The 12,089-nt window shown below is 46.0% G+C and overlaps 1 protein-coding gene across 2 annotated transcripts in view; it reads right to left on the bottom strand.

Annotated features, from left to right (window-relative positions):
• LRRK2 (leucine rich repeat kinase 2) overlaps positions 1-12,089 on the bottom strand; it is a 2,266,429-nt gene that overhangs the window by 1,009,092 nt on the left and 1,245,248 nt on the right. For both annotated transcript variants that reach the window (XM_078680082.1, XM_078680090.1), the window contains one exon: positions 8,587-8,741. In XM_078680082.1, the coding sequence (XP_078536208.1) occupies positions 8,587-8,741 (155 nt within the window). The remainder of the gene's footprint in view (positions 1-8,586; positions 8,742-12,089) is intronic.

Below are 12,089 nucleotides of genomic sequence, written 5' to 3'. Positions count from 1 at the left end.
TGCTTGGATGGGGGCGGCAGAGCGGCTCTGATTTTATTGGACCTCTCTGCCGCCTTTGACACGGTACCTCACCAGCTTCTCCTTGCCTGCCTCTCTTCCATTGGCATCTCCGGTGCAGCTCTGGCCTGGCTAGACTCTTTTTTGGATGCGCGTTCCCAGCAGGTGTGGATGCCCCCTTTCTCATCCTCGGTCAGGGAAGTTTCGGCTGAAGTTCCTCAGGGCTCGACCTTTGCTTTTCAACATCTATTTGACTCCGCTGATTTCCCTGGCCGAAGAGCTGGGTGCCAAAATCATGGCTTATGCTGAAGAAACCCAGCTTTTATTTACTTGGAACGGTTCCGATTTAAACACGGGGCTGCGCAGAAATGCCTTGCGGCCGTGTTCACATGGCTGGCGCTGGCCAAACTCAAGTGGAATGAGAGGAAGTCAGAGATACTGCTGTATGGGCACTTTTCCCCGCTCTTTTCAGAAGCCCTGTGGCATCCGGACTTTCCCCGTTCACTGTCTGAGGGTGGCCCGGCCAAGAACTTGGGAGTTTGGTTCGGGGAATATCTCCGGTTTTCTGAACACATTAAGAGACTTACGGGTGTCTGTTTTGGAACACTCAAGTCACTGAGCGGGTTTTTACCCATGCTACCGCAGCCGGCTAGGGAGATGGTGGCGCGGTCCCTTATCTTGTCCCGCTTGGATTACTCCAATGCGTTATTCACCGGTATCCCTGGATACCTGATGAATAAACCAACTAATTCAGAACGCGGTGGCCAGACTCCTTTTTAATATCTCTAAGAGGTCTAGCGCAAGGCTCCATCTGCGCAAGCTCCATTGGCTTCCTGTGGTCCAGCGGGTGCAATTTAAGGCCCTTACTTTGGCCCACAGAGCCTTGCATGGCTCAGGTCCCTCCTATATTAAGAAGCGTATGGCCTTTTACATCCCCCACCGCTCTTTACGCTCTGCTTCTCACCGTCTGATGATCACTCCACAATTTTGCCGGCCTAGGATGGAGGGTCACAGCCACTTTCAGTTAAGGTTGCCATCCTCTGGAATAGTCTTCCTGCACTGCTGCGCCACACTCAGGACTTCCGCCTCTTTAAGAAACTACTTAAAACGCATCTTTTTAATCAGACCTCTTAATTGTTTTCTGCTTCCTGCCTGTAGTTTTTCTTCGTGCCGGGACACTTGTAAGTAATTGAGCGCGCTATAAGTCACCTATAACATAACATAGGTCCCAGATTCCACCTTAAGGGCCACACAGAATGCAGCTCCAGACTGCCCCCAACAAGAAGCACTTATCCCCGGCTGCAGTGTTTCTTGGTGCGGTGCTGACTCTTATGACCAGTGCCAGGTCATGAAGGGGTATCCTGGGCAGGGGATGGGATGTTGGCTCCCTCCACACATCCAGTACTGGGCATGGCTGTGTGCTCCTGGGCTGCAGGTTACCCTTAGTTCTGTCTCATCTCTGAGAGTCATGGATGGCAATTTTTATGCCGCAGATCGTTTTCATTGATTTCAAGCGATGATTGAAAAACACAGATTTCAGCCACCTAGAAAATGCGGTCTAAAATGGTTGCAATTAAGAATGCGACCACTGGAGGGAGAGAGAGCACAAGCGACTCAGCCATATTTCTAATAGTGTAGCTACTTCAAGAGCCAGATTAAAATGTAGTGCAGTGATTTATGGTTTTTTGGGGATTCATTTTCTTACTTCCCTTAACTGTTTGATGCTAGGAGCAGCACACCACGTGCTTTTATTTCGTAATAGTAACCTTCACACAGTTTCACAGTATACCTTTGTTTCATGCTCCTCAGTGGACGCCTTATCGTAGTTCTGACATCGATACGGCTGGTACTAGTTTCATTAATTTGCATGTGATGTGAACAGTTGTAGGGAGGCACTGGGTCCACGCAGGGCACAAGTCCTAAACACAAGCGGTCTTCAAAAAGGAAAAGGAGACGGAGAGGGCGGAGCAAGTGGGCGCGAGGCGGCAAAAGTGAAAGCAGCTGCAGTGTCCCGCGAGTTTACGGGTGCCTGCGAACGATGCGCTGAGTGCATGATGAGAGAGGTAAGCCAGATGGTGCCTCTGCTTGTAACTGTGTACGTAACCGCGCGCTCGAGGCCACACAGAAAGCGTATGGTCAGATTTTTTAATTTCCACTTTCTAAAAGTCTCTCCAGAGCAGCGCATGCGCTGGCTCAGGTGAGACCTAAAAATGACAGGTTGAATGGTATGATCCCCAAACCAGGGCAAGGAAAGAGAGAGAGAGAGAAATAGGAATAAGGATCACTCTCAGCTAAATGGTGCACGAAAAGTGAATTAACCCAAGCTTGGAATGAACTTGAAGAGATGCAAACAGCGCCTAACAGACTAGTTTTCTAAAAGGAAGCCGAAAGTGCTGGTGGCAAGAGCCCAAAGGCAAAGCCAGACCTGAGCAATGCATTGGAAATAGCCAGCAGGACAAGAAGCATGCCAAGCGCACATCCTACCCCAAAAGGGTAAAGAGAGGCAATAGCATAAACCCCTAACCTGCTGGAGCAGGTAGAATATGCAGCCGGCAAACAGCAATAGAGCTTTTAAAGTGGCTTACGCAGAAACAGAACAGTGCCCAACCGGGCAGCATGAAGCCAAAGGGAGGAACAACCACAATATAGACTCGCAGACAGTAACCAGACCACTGCCCTCAGAAGAACTGTCCCACAGGCGTAGCTTTAACAAGAGTAGGCATATCCGAAGGGAGAGGCCAAAAACACCAAGTCAATGAATGGTGGGAAGAGTCTCAGAATCCAAGATCAACACTCCAGAAGACACGGACAGTGTTGAACACCAAAAAAGGAGCATACGACAATTGGAAAATCACTCCAGGAAGTGGAAGTAAAGAGGAACCTATGGGAAACTTGCAACAACCTAGAAAGGCTCCCCCCACACATGGACATATTGGTCCAAACTTCGCAACCACAACAAGAGGTATCGAGGTAGGAAGAGGAAACCAAAGCAACCGATATGTAGACATAATGTATATGCCAGACCATACCTAGCACATTAAGGGCAGGTAGGAGCCGTTTACGAAGAGGAGACCATGAAACATCCAAAAGAGGTAGATGTCCATGGCGAAAGCAGATGGCACCAAGGAAAAACATAGAGCACCATACAACGGATCTTCAATAGGCACATGGGGCCCACATTATCTCCAGGCCCAGGTGAGATAAGCAAGGCTATATAATAAAGTACAGTACCCCAAATGCAGTATGTATACCCCAGACAATGGGGGACACCTCTTAGGCCAAAAGAATGCAGCAACAAACCGAACCCATGAACAGAGTTCCAGGCCGTAAACATTACAGAGCTGAGCCACCGGCTGAAAAACACAAGCAGAGGACACAGTACCCTGTGGAACACGGCCACAGAAGGCCAACAGGCAACTGAAATCAAAACGCATCCAAGTGATGCAGATATAAGGGTAAGCACCCTTGACCACATAAAAAAGAAGACGTAAGGCCCATGTTAAACACAGAGCAAATGTAAAGGCTTACTGCCCATGTTAAACACAGAGCGCATCTAACGGATGCAAAATGAAAAAATACCACAGAAGACAGGCCTAAAAGGACCTAAGTGGGAGGACGAAAGCCCGCCAGGAGCCGGTGAACTGCAGACTCAGTGTGAGCATCAAAGAGCAAAACCCCATCAAAGGGTAAATCAACTAGACATTCCCGGATATTTTCAGGGAAGACAATATTTCGCAACCAAGTGTTACGCCTTAAGGCCACAGAACTCGCCCAAAAAATCCGCAGTATCTAAGGCTGAACGGATCCTGAATTCGGCGAGGTCGCAGCCAGCCCTAATGGAGTGAAGGAGATCAACGCGAGCCCCTTCGGAGGTGGCAGTAAGCAAAGAATCTACAGAGTCTCACAGGGCAGAGGTAGCCCGAGCCAAAACACACATGGTATTTAAGGACCGAAGGGCAGCACTAGTGGATGCAAAGATGTTCCTACCCCATGCCTCAAGCCATCTGACTTCGAGAGGGAGGAAGTGTTAGTGGGGCAGAGAAGGAAAGGCAGTCTGCAACACAAGATGCTGTGCATCAGGAGGCACAAAAAGACAAACCGGGTCATGTGGAGCTGGACGGTGGCGGTGCAAAACCGAACGAGCCACCGGGTCACCTGAAGCAGACCAGACCCAGGTACCCAAGAGGGCATCATGAAGGGAAGCAAATGCGGCCCCACATTGCCGGACCCACGGTGGAGGACCTCAAGCAAGGAGCCCACTGAAAAAGGGGGTAGAGGGGGGTTGCATATTCAAATTGCGGGTGCTAAAGAGACCACACTAAAAAAAGCCGCACCAGCCTCGGTAGCCCTCTGTGGAGGGGAAAACAGCTCATCAGAGGGGGAGGGTTGTAGGCTGACCCTCCCAAGACACTGAGGGTGCACCCAATGCCCCACAGAAGGGAGCCCCATGGAAGAATGAGAATCATGAGGAGGCTCCACAAATTCCAAGGGGGGCATTGGTAACACTAGCTCCGGGGACGCCGGGCAGGAGGGCGGCACCGAACTCTGTCCAGAGGCCTCTATAGAAGAGTCCAGAACTCGGCGTCAACATGGCATTGAAACGACACGTGTCGGCACGGACTGTGCCTCGTCAGACGCCGACTCAGCAGCCTCCGGCGTCGAGACTTCGGTTTCAGACGTTGGCAGGCTTCATAGTCTGTGGAGTCATGGTGCTCATCCAGACACCACATACAAATAAGATGCGGGTCTGTCGCAGACATTTGCCACGAACAGGAATTACAAGATTTAAAGCCCAATGCGAAGCATCGAAAATGAGGCCTGAAAACAGGCCAGAGGAGCTCACTCTGGATCCGCGTTGCATGCAAAAAGAAGGAAACTGACCTCAGCGCGCCGGGAGGTACTTATATGACCTCGCTGACTTCACGTACGAGGACAATGTCAGGGCGGGGTTGTGTGGCCCCGGCAAGCAGAGGTGCTGCTGCAAAAAAATTCCGGATCCAGTCTCATGCCTGGGGATATTCTAAGTTAAGGAATCTGCGGCTAGATGTCTGTATCAGATGAGGCTAACTCTAAGAAAATATAAGCGATATCTGAGCAGTTGGTATTGTAGTACTCCTGAGGTATACAAATATTTTAAAAAAATAATTGCTTGTGAGTGGGAGCAGTAGTTTTTTCTCATAAGCCATTTCAGTACTGTACTACTTGTACTGATATGCGATACCAAAACTATTTGATTGGCTGGGCGAAACATCTGAGAAAATATTGTGGCTGTCATTAAAGGACTTAGGAACTAGGTCCCTGAGTCCTGAAAAAACCAAGGCCAAAGTGGTGGTCTCAAAGGGACCCTTCCTTAACTTATTTTCAAGTATAACCTCTTCCGTGCTCATGACGGCCCCCTGCTGCCATGAGTCACGGAGGGTGTGTGCGCACGATGGCCGAGGGCCGTCCGAGCCACGCCTGACATTGAAAAGTCCCAGCACCGTGGCGGAATTCGCACCACAGCGAAGGTGTTAATGTATTTATGGTTCCCGATACCATAGTTTCAGGCCCTGAAACGATAATACCAACACGGCTCTAGTATGGTAAAAAGACAATTAGAACGGTCTGGTCAAAGACCTGTCCCTGTGGTCAACTGCCACTGTAGAGTTCCTATTTCAACTAAAATCCATTCAGAAATACCCCACTTTTTTGTCAGCGCTCAAGTTGTTCATTAGAAAACTGTGGTGACACTGCAGTTGATTACTAAGGAGATATCGGACAGACTGCTGCTTGCATTAGAACTACATGTTTGACTCTGCTTGTCAAAATATTTTACTGAAATGAAGGATTACGATATTTGGCAACTCATGGAAATTGTGAACTCATTTTAGTTTTCTAGAGCACTTACTATAATTTTTCATCATTTGCTGTATAATCCTCTGTAAGAAATGCTTTTAGTTTTACAGCTTTAACACCATCAAGATGGCTACAGGTGTGCCACACCTTTGATATAAATATAGAGAATTAGTGCTCTAGTTGGTTATTAGAACACTGTGGAAAACTGCAGTTGACTACTAGGAAGATAATGGATAGACTAGTACTACTAATGTTGGAAGTACATATTTTACTTTACATGACAGAATGTTTTTACTGATATGAAGTAAAAGCTATTTGAGGATTTATCGAAAAATGTGTCCTCATTTTAGGGTTCTAGAACACTAACCATAATTTCAATAACAAAAATACCCACCTCATATAAATCAGTTCTAAAGGAAATGCTTTAGGTTATACAGCTTTGCTTCTACAAATAAGTTCAGGTGTGCCACAGTTTTGTCATAAATACACAATGTTAGCGCTCTACAGACAATCCAGATATACCTGTTTTTTACCTGCTTCATGACATTTTTAAAAACAAATTTCTTTAAAAAAAACTCACATCAAATCACGAAAGCACCCTTTCTGATTAAAGTCCTAACTATTTTGCCAAATTTGGTGCAATTCTGTTGAGCTGTTTTTTTCTGTAACTGGGAAAGACATATTCTATAGCAAACAACAAGGTAAAATTAAGGCTTTGGAACCACAAGGTTTTCATGGCCCCCGCTTGACACATCACCCCGAAACTATCCATGAAGGAGATGAGTTAGATGAACTTTCTTTCCGAAAGGTTTGTGAAGATTTGTCAAACGGCACCAAAGTTGCTAGCAAAACAAAAACTGCTCCTCTTCTACCTATGGAAACTCTGACTTAACTCGAACTACACAGTGATGAGAGCCACCGTGTAATATAGATAGATCTATTCACTGAAAAAAGCAATGCTTCAAGTGTTGTTATACTTAGGTGTTGAAATAAGATCAGAACTAACTTTTAATCCCAAAACCCACTGAATGGTTTGAGCCCTGGAGATCCATAAGTTTTCAGGGTAAGATCTCATAGTTCATGTCTTAGTGGGCAAGAATATATTGGCCAAATAGACAACTGGCATTGACGGACCTCAAGGCTAGGCTGGCTGATGAGAACATCTCTTTTTCGAATGACTCAATTATTTTTTATTCCGTTCGGTTGGTAGGCATGGTTGTGAAAAATGTATTGAGCTTCTCCTTACTGGGGGAAGCTTCTACCACTAGGCTCATTGGGCTTGGATGTTGAGTGAAAAAACTAGAGTTGTCTGGTGCTGGTCTGTGACAACCTGTCTGTTCACTGGAAGAAAATAACAATTCTTCTTGAAAGTGCCCAATGTGTTAGTAAGGGCTTTGTTGACTGTTAGCAAAGGTTCAGACTGCCCAGGCTGTAACACATTTGTGAGTACATTAGTCTTTACCTCCACAGGGAGGAGTTGTAGGACCAAAACCTCAGCTACACTTCTAAACACCACAGCAAAGAAAGCATTTTCCTTCGTTACTGATCTGGGAGGATTTGGAGAAGGGAATCGTCCCAGTTTCAGAGGTAGCATTCACCCCACTGTCCTCTCCATGTAGAGATTGTCATTATCGTAATGAGGGGCAAGTTATCTCCATCATCTCTACTGTCCTCCCTGAAGTCACTAATAAGCAACAACAGTAAATAAATAATTGTCTAGTCAGTGCTTTTTCCTTTAAAAATAGAAAAAGTACTTTTATTACACATACTCTTAAATACAATGGATTACTTTCAAATATGAAACCCTCATGAAGCGTTACACCCCTAGTGAGCCTTTAACTATGTAACCTAAATACACCTATATTAGATGCAACACCATAATTTAAAGGGGTATCACTATTAATAAGGCATGCATACTGGCTTTGTCAGGGTGGCACCACATCAGCAAAAGCATCAACCAACAGGATTGTCAATGAAGCTTTACATTGAATAAAATGTCCACAAGTCTTAATTTTACTTTTACCATGCTGATACTGGAGCTTTAGGTTCTCATTTTAGTGGATCCTGCACTTCTGAGCTTACGAACAAAAGCTCCGGGCGTTCTTGAAGTACCTGGAAAGCCTCTCCTAGGGTCAGGGATTCAATCCCCTGGGAGAACTAAGGCAAGGCCGAGAGCAGATTCAGCAGGCAGGAGTCCTGAACGTGCTGTGCAGGTTTAGCTGAACACACGCTTACAAACACTAAAGTTGAGACGAAAGGGAGGTAAGGCTGAGTCTGGAGACTTTGTGAAGAGGCCAGTGCATTGAATGTGGAACCCGTAATTCAGACTTATTTTTCTCCTTCCTGTTATGCTACCATGCAGAGCTTTTAGTCATGGAAGGCTTGGTAATTGCTTTGTAGGGTAATCAAGTGAAATCTATGTAAAAATGCATAGAGGCAGGGAAACAAAGTGATGTCTTTATACATAGAAATTAGCACAAAAGTAAACCTGAGAGCCCTTTAGTTAACATACAAAATAATTCAGCGAACAAAAGGTTAATGTAGAAATGGATAAGGCTATCATCCCCATATGAGTAACTGATCTAGAACCTCAGTTGTGTACGTTTTTCTAGAACATATGTAAGAATATTTAACCGTGTGGGAGACAGTTCCGCAACAACCTAAATACTGTAAAAGTGTAATTAAAATGTCAAAACGTGACATATTAAAAGAGATATTCACACACAAAGATGAAATCTAGCGTTCATGTCCTACCTCTTCCAGAAAGCATGTAAGAAGATATCTCAAGCAATCTGTTTATTAGTCGAGACCAGAACCCCATCGGAAAGTATGGCATCTCATACAGTCTAACAATTATTTCTGAGTTTTCACAGTGGGGAAGCTCTACTGCAGGTCTGTGATCGGATAGACTGTAATTAAAATCAGAGAAGTTACCATTTTCGCATTTAAACATTTTAATTACAATTCAAATGGATACTGCACACAGAAATTAAATACCAATTTGCATTTCAGAATAATCTCACAACAAAGCTCTGATCATCATGGCTTTTTAAGACAAGAAGCGAGCTTCAGTTACTGACTGATTGTCTTGTAGAGATGTAGAAAGTAACAAATACACAACCCTCCAGCTTCATTCACATAATCCTATCTATTATCACTAGTTTGAGCTTAATTAGTAACACCGCCAGTTTGATCAATATAACCTTATCAGAAAACTCTCGTGTTTTTTCCTCATTTGTTTACAAAAGCCTACAACCTATAAAAACATGAAGACTTTAAGAAACATTAAACTTTCCATTGTGATACGCACCTCTCACACATTGTTTCAGAAAAAAAATATTCCGTTCAATCAGACAGAATTCATCAGCTACCACATAAATAAGTTTAGTTAAATCTAATATCAATGCAGTCTTCCAATTAGCAATTAATGGACAAATTACTTACCTCCGGTAATGCCTTATCTGGTAGAGACATAATTTAGCAACAGATTTCTTACCTTTGAATTTCCCGAGCATCATACTTGATCCAGAAGATTTTTAACGACTTTCCACACCAGTAATGCAGAGCCATGAAGTGCACGGACATTGGTGTGCTGAGAACAACTAGGGCCCTGAAAGGGATCAGCCCTAACCCTAAAACCTTTGAATAGATACTCCTCAGAGGAGGGACTGTGGACAACTTTAGACCAGAAAGTCCTGCATAACAGAGCAGCCAAAAAGGCTGTGCTTGAGGACTTGACTATCTAGGCAGTAGTGCTTGATAAACATGTGCAATCATGTCCAAGTTGCTGCCTGACAAATGTCGAGGACTGAAACTCCATGTTGCAATGCCATGTTAGCAGCCTAGGCTCTAGTGGAATAAGCTCTTATGCCTCCAGGAGGCTGCTTTTTCGCTAGAGCATATCAAATCTTGATGCAGAGGTTGACCCATCATGAGCGAGTCCTCTTCAGCACCGCACATCATTTCTTAGCTCCCACATACCTCATGTACCCCACAAAGAGTTGGTCATCCATCCAGAATTCTTTAGTGTGGTCAAGGTTGAACTACAATGCTCTTTTTGGATCCAGCCTGTGGTGTTGTTTCTCTTCCTTAAAGGGATGGGGAGGAGCGTAAAAAGTGGGCAAGGCGATAGATTCCCCCACATGGAAGGGTGTTACAATGTTTGTTAGGAAGAGGCCCTAGCGCGAAGCATCAACTTGTCAGGGAATACTGTCAGGTAAGGAGGCTTGGATGCCAATGCCTGCAATTGGCTTACCCTCCTGGCGAATGTGATTGCCACTATAAAGGCTGTATTGATGGTAAACAGCCGAGGGGGCAGTTGTGCAGAGGTTCAAATGAAGCACTTATTATGAAGGTGAGAAAGAAATTAAGGTCCCACTGTGGCATGATGAAAGGGGAAAATGCGAACATATGTAAAAGGCCTTTGAGAAATCAATTTACAGTGGGTGATTTAAATAAAGAAGATTGGCCACAGAAAGGCAGACAGGGCTGAAAGGTACTCTATTAGAGCGGCTAGAGCACTCCTGGGCAAGGGTTGATATACAAAGTAAAATATCATCAGAAAGAGTGTCAATAGCCTTTTCTGTATAGAATATCACAAGCTTGTTCCATCGGGAGGCATACACCAATTTGGTAGAGGGACGCCTGGCTGCCAAAATAATATTACAGACTTCAGGAGGAAGGTTGAATGCTGTCAACTGCGACGCTTAGTCTCCATGCAAGAAAGCGTAAAGTTGACAGGTTCAGGTGGCGAGCCTTCTCCATCTGCTATCCTCCTGAAGGGGCAGCCTGATCGGAGGATCGATGCTCAGTTGGAGAAACTTGGTATACCTGAATCTCCATGCCCAGTCCAGGGATGACTTGGGCCAGATCGGTCCTGATCATCTTGAGAACTCTGGGCAGGAGTGGTATGAGCAGAAAGCAGAACAGGGGGCCTGAGCTCCACTCAAAATGAAAAGCGTCTCAGAGCGAGAGCTGCCTTGGAAACTCCTGTAGGCAAAATTGCTGACATTGCGATTTCTCTGCAGAGGTGAACAGATCTAATGAAGGCTCTCCCCACTTTTGAAAGAGACCTTCCTCCACCTCTGGATGGAGACGTCATTCGTGATCTGCTAGGGATGTGGAGTCTGGATTCGGCTGGAGACCAGAGTCCTCTAATCCCCACCTCGCCCAGGTGGCTGCCCCATTCCACAAGTGATGCATCTGTTACTGATGTGAGATTTGGTTGGGGAAGGGAGCGGAGGTCTGCCACTGACCCAATAGTGGTTTGTCAGCCACCAGTGAAAATTCTGTTCAGTTCCTTCCAAGTTCTGGTCCACACCGGAGATGTTCCCTTGATGCTGCGCCCACTGGAACTTTAGGTCCTCACCAGCAGGATGCAGTAGCCTATGAGGCTGAGAAGCCTTGGAGCCATTCTTCCCGAAATACAGGATAGAGGCTGACACATTCACATCAAAGCCTGAATATCCTGGACTCGCCCCTCAGAGGATATGCCTGAAACTGCGCTGTGTCCGGAATAGCTCTGATGAAAGGGAGCATCTGAGAGGGAGTCAGGTGTGACTTCAGTACGTTGATACTGAACCCTAGCGATTGCATAAGGTCTTCCGTAGTCTGCCTTCAACAGCCAGTCATCACGATAGGGGAAGACTGACACCTCTAATCAGACAGAGCTGCGACCACCGCCATCACCTTGGTGAACACCGGAGGGGCAATGGTAAGGGCGAAAGGGAAGCACAGTGAACTAAAAATGCTTGTGGCCAACATAAAAAACTGCAGGTACCGCCGATGAGCAGGCAGGACAGGAATATGGAAATAGACGTCCTGCAAGTCCAACGCTACCATCCAGTCTCCCGAGTCCAGGGCAGACAGGACCTGAGCCAATGTGAGCATCTTGAACTTTACCTTTTGAGAAAGTAGTTAAGAGACCATAGATTTAGGATAGGACAAAGGCCCGTGTCCTTTTTCTAGATCGAAAAGTAGTGTGACCTTTGGCCGCCCAACCTACAGGGTTGGAATGAACCGTGCCCTCTGCCGCACTGAGGTTGCTGAACCTGTGCGGTCTTGTGGCTGGGATAGGGCAGGTGCAGCTGAAACCCACTTCCGTAGCCACTAAAAGGGGCGAAAGGCAGACTGGGGACGAGTTGCCACAGAGACCCAAGGACTTGCCTCAAAGCACTCCATCGTCATGTCTGCCTTGCTCCAAAGAGAAGGGCGCCATCAAAGCATATGTTCATGAGAGAGGCCTGGACATCCCCCAA

Source organism: Lissotriton helveticus, chromosome 1_1 (assembly GCF_964261635.1).
Source record: "Lissotriton helveticus chromosome 1_1, aLisHel1.1, whole genome shotgun sequence".
NCBI classification, from domain to species: Eukaryota; Metazoa; Chordata; class Amphibia; order Caudata; family Salamandridae; genus Lissotriton; species Lissotriton helveticus.
Note: the sequence above shows the minus strand (reverse complement) of the source record. Positions and strands in the feature narration are given on the sequence as shown.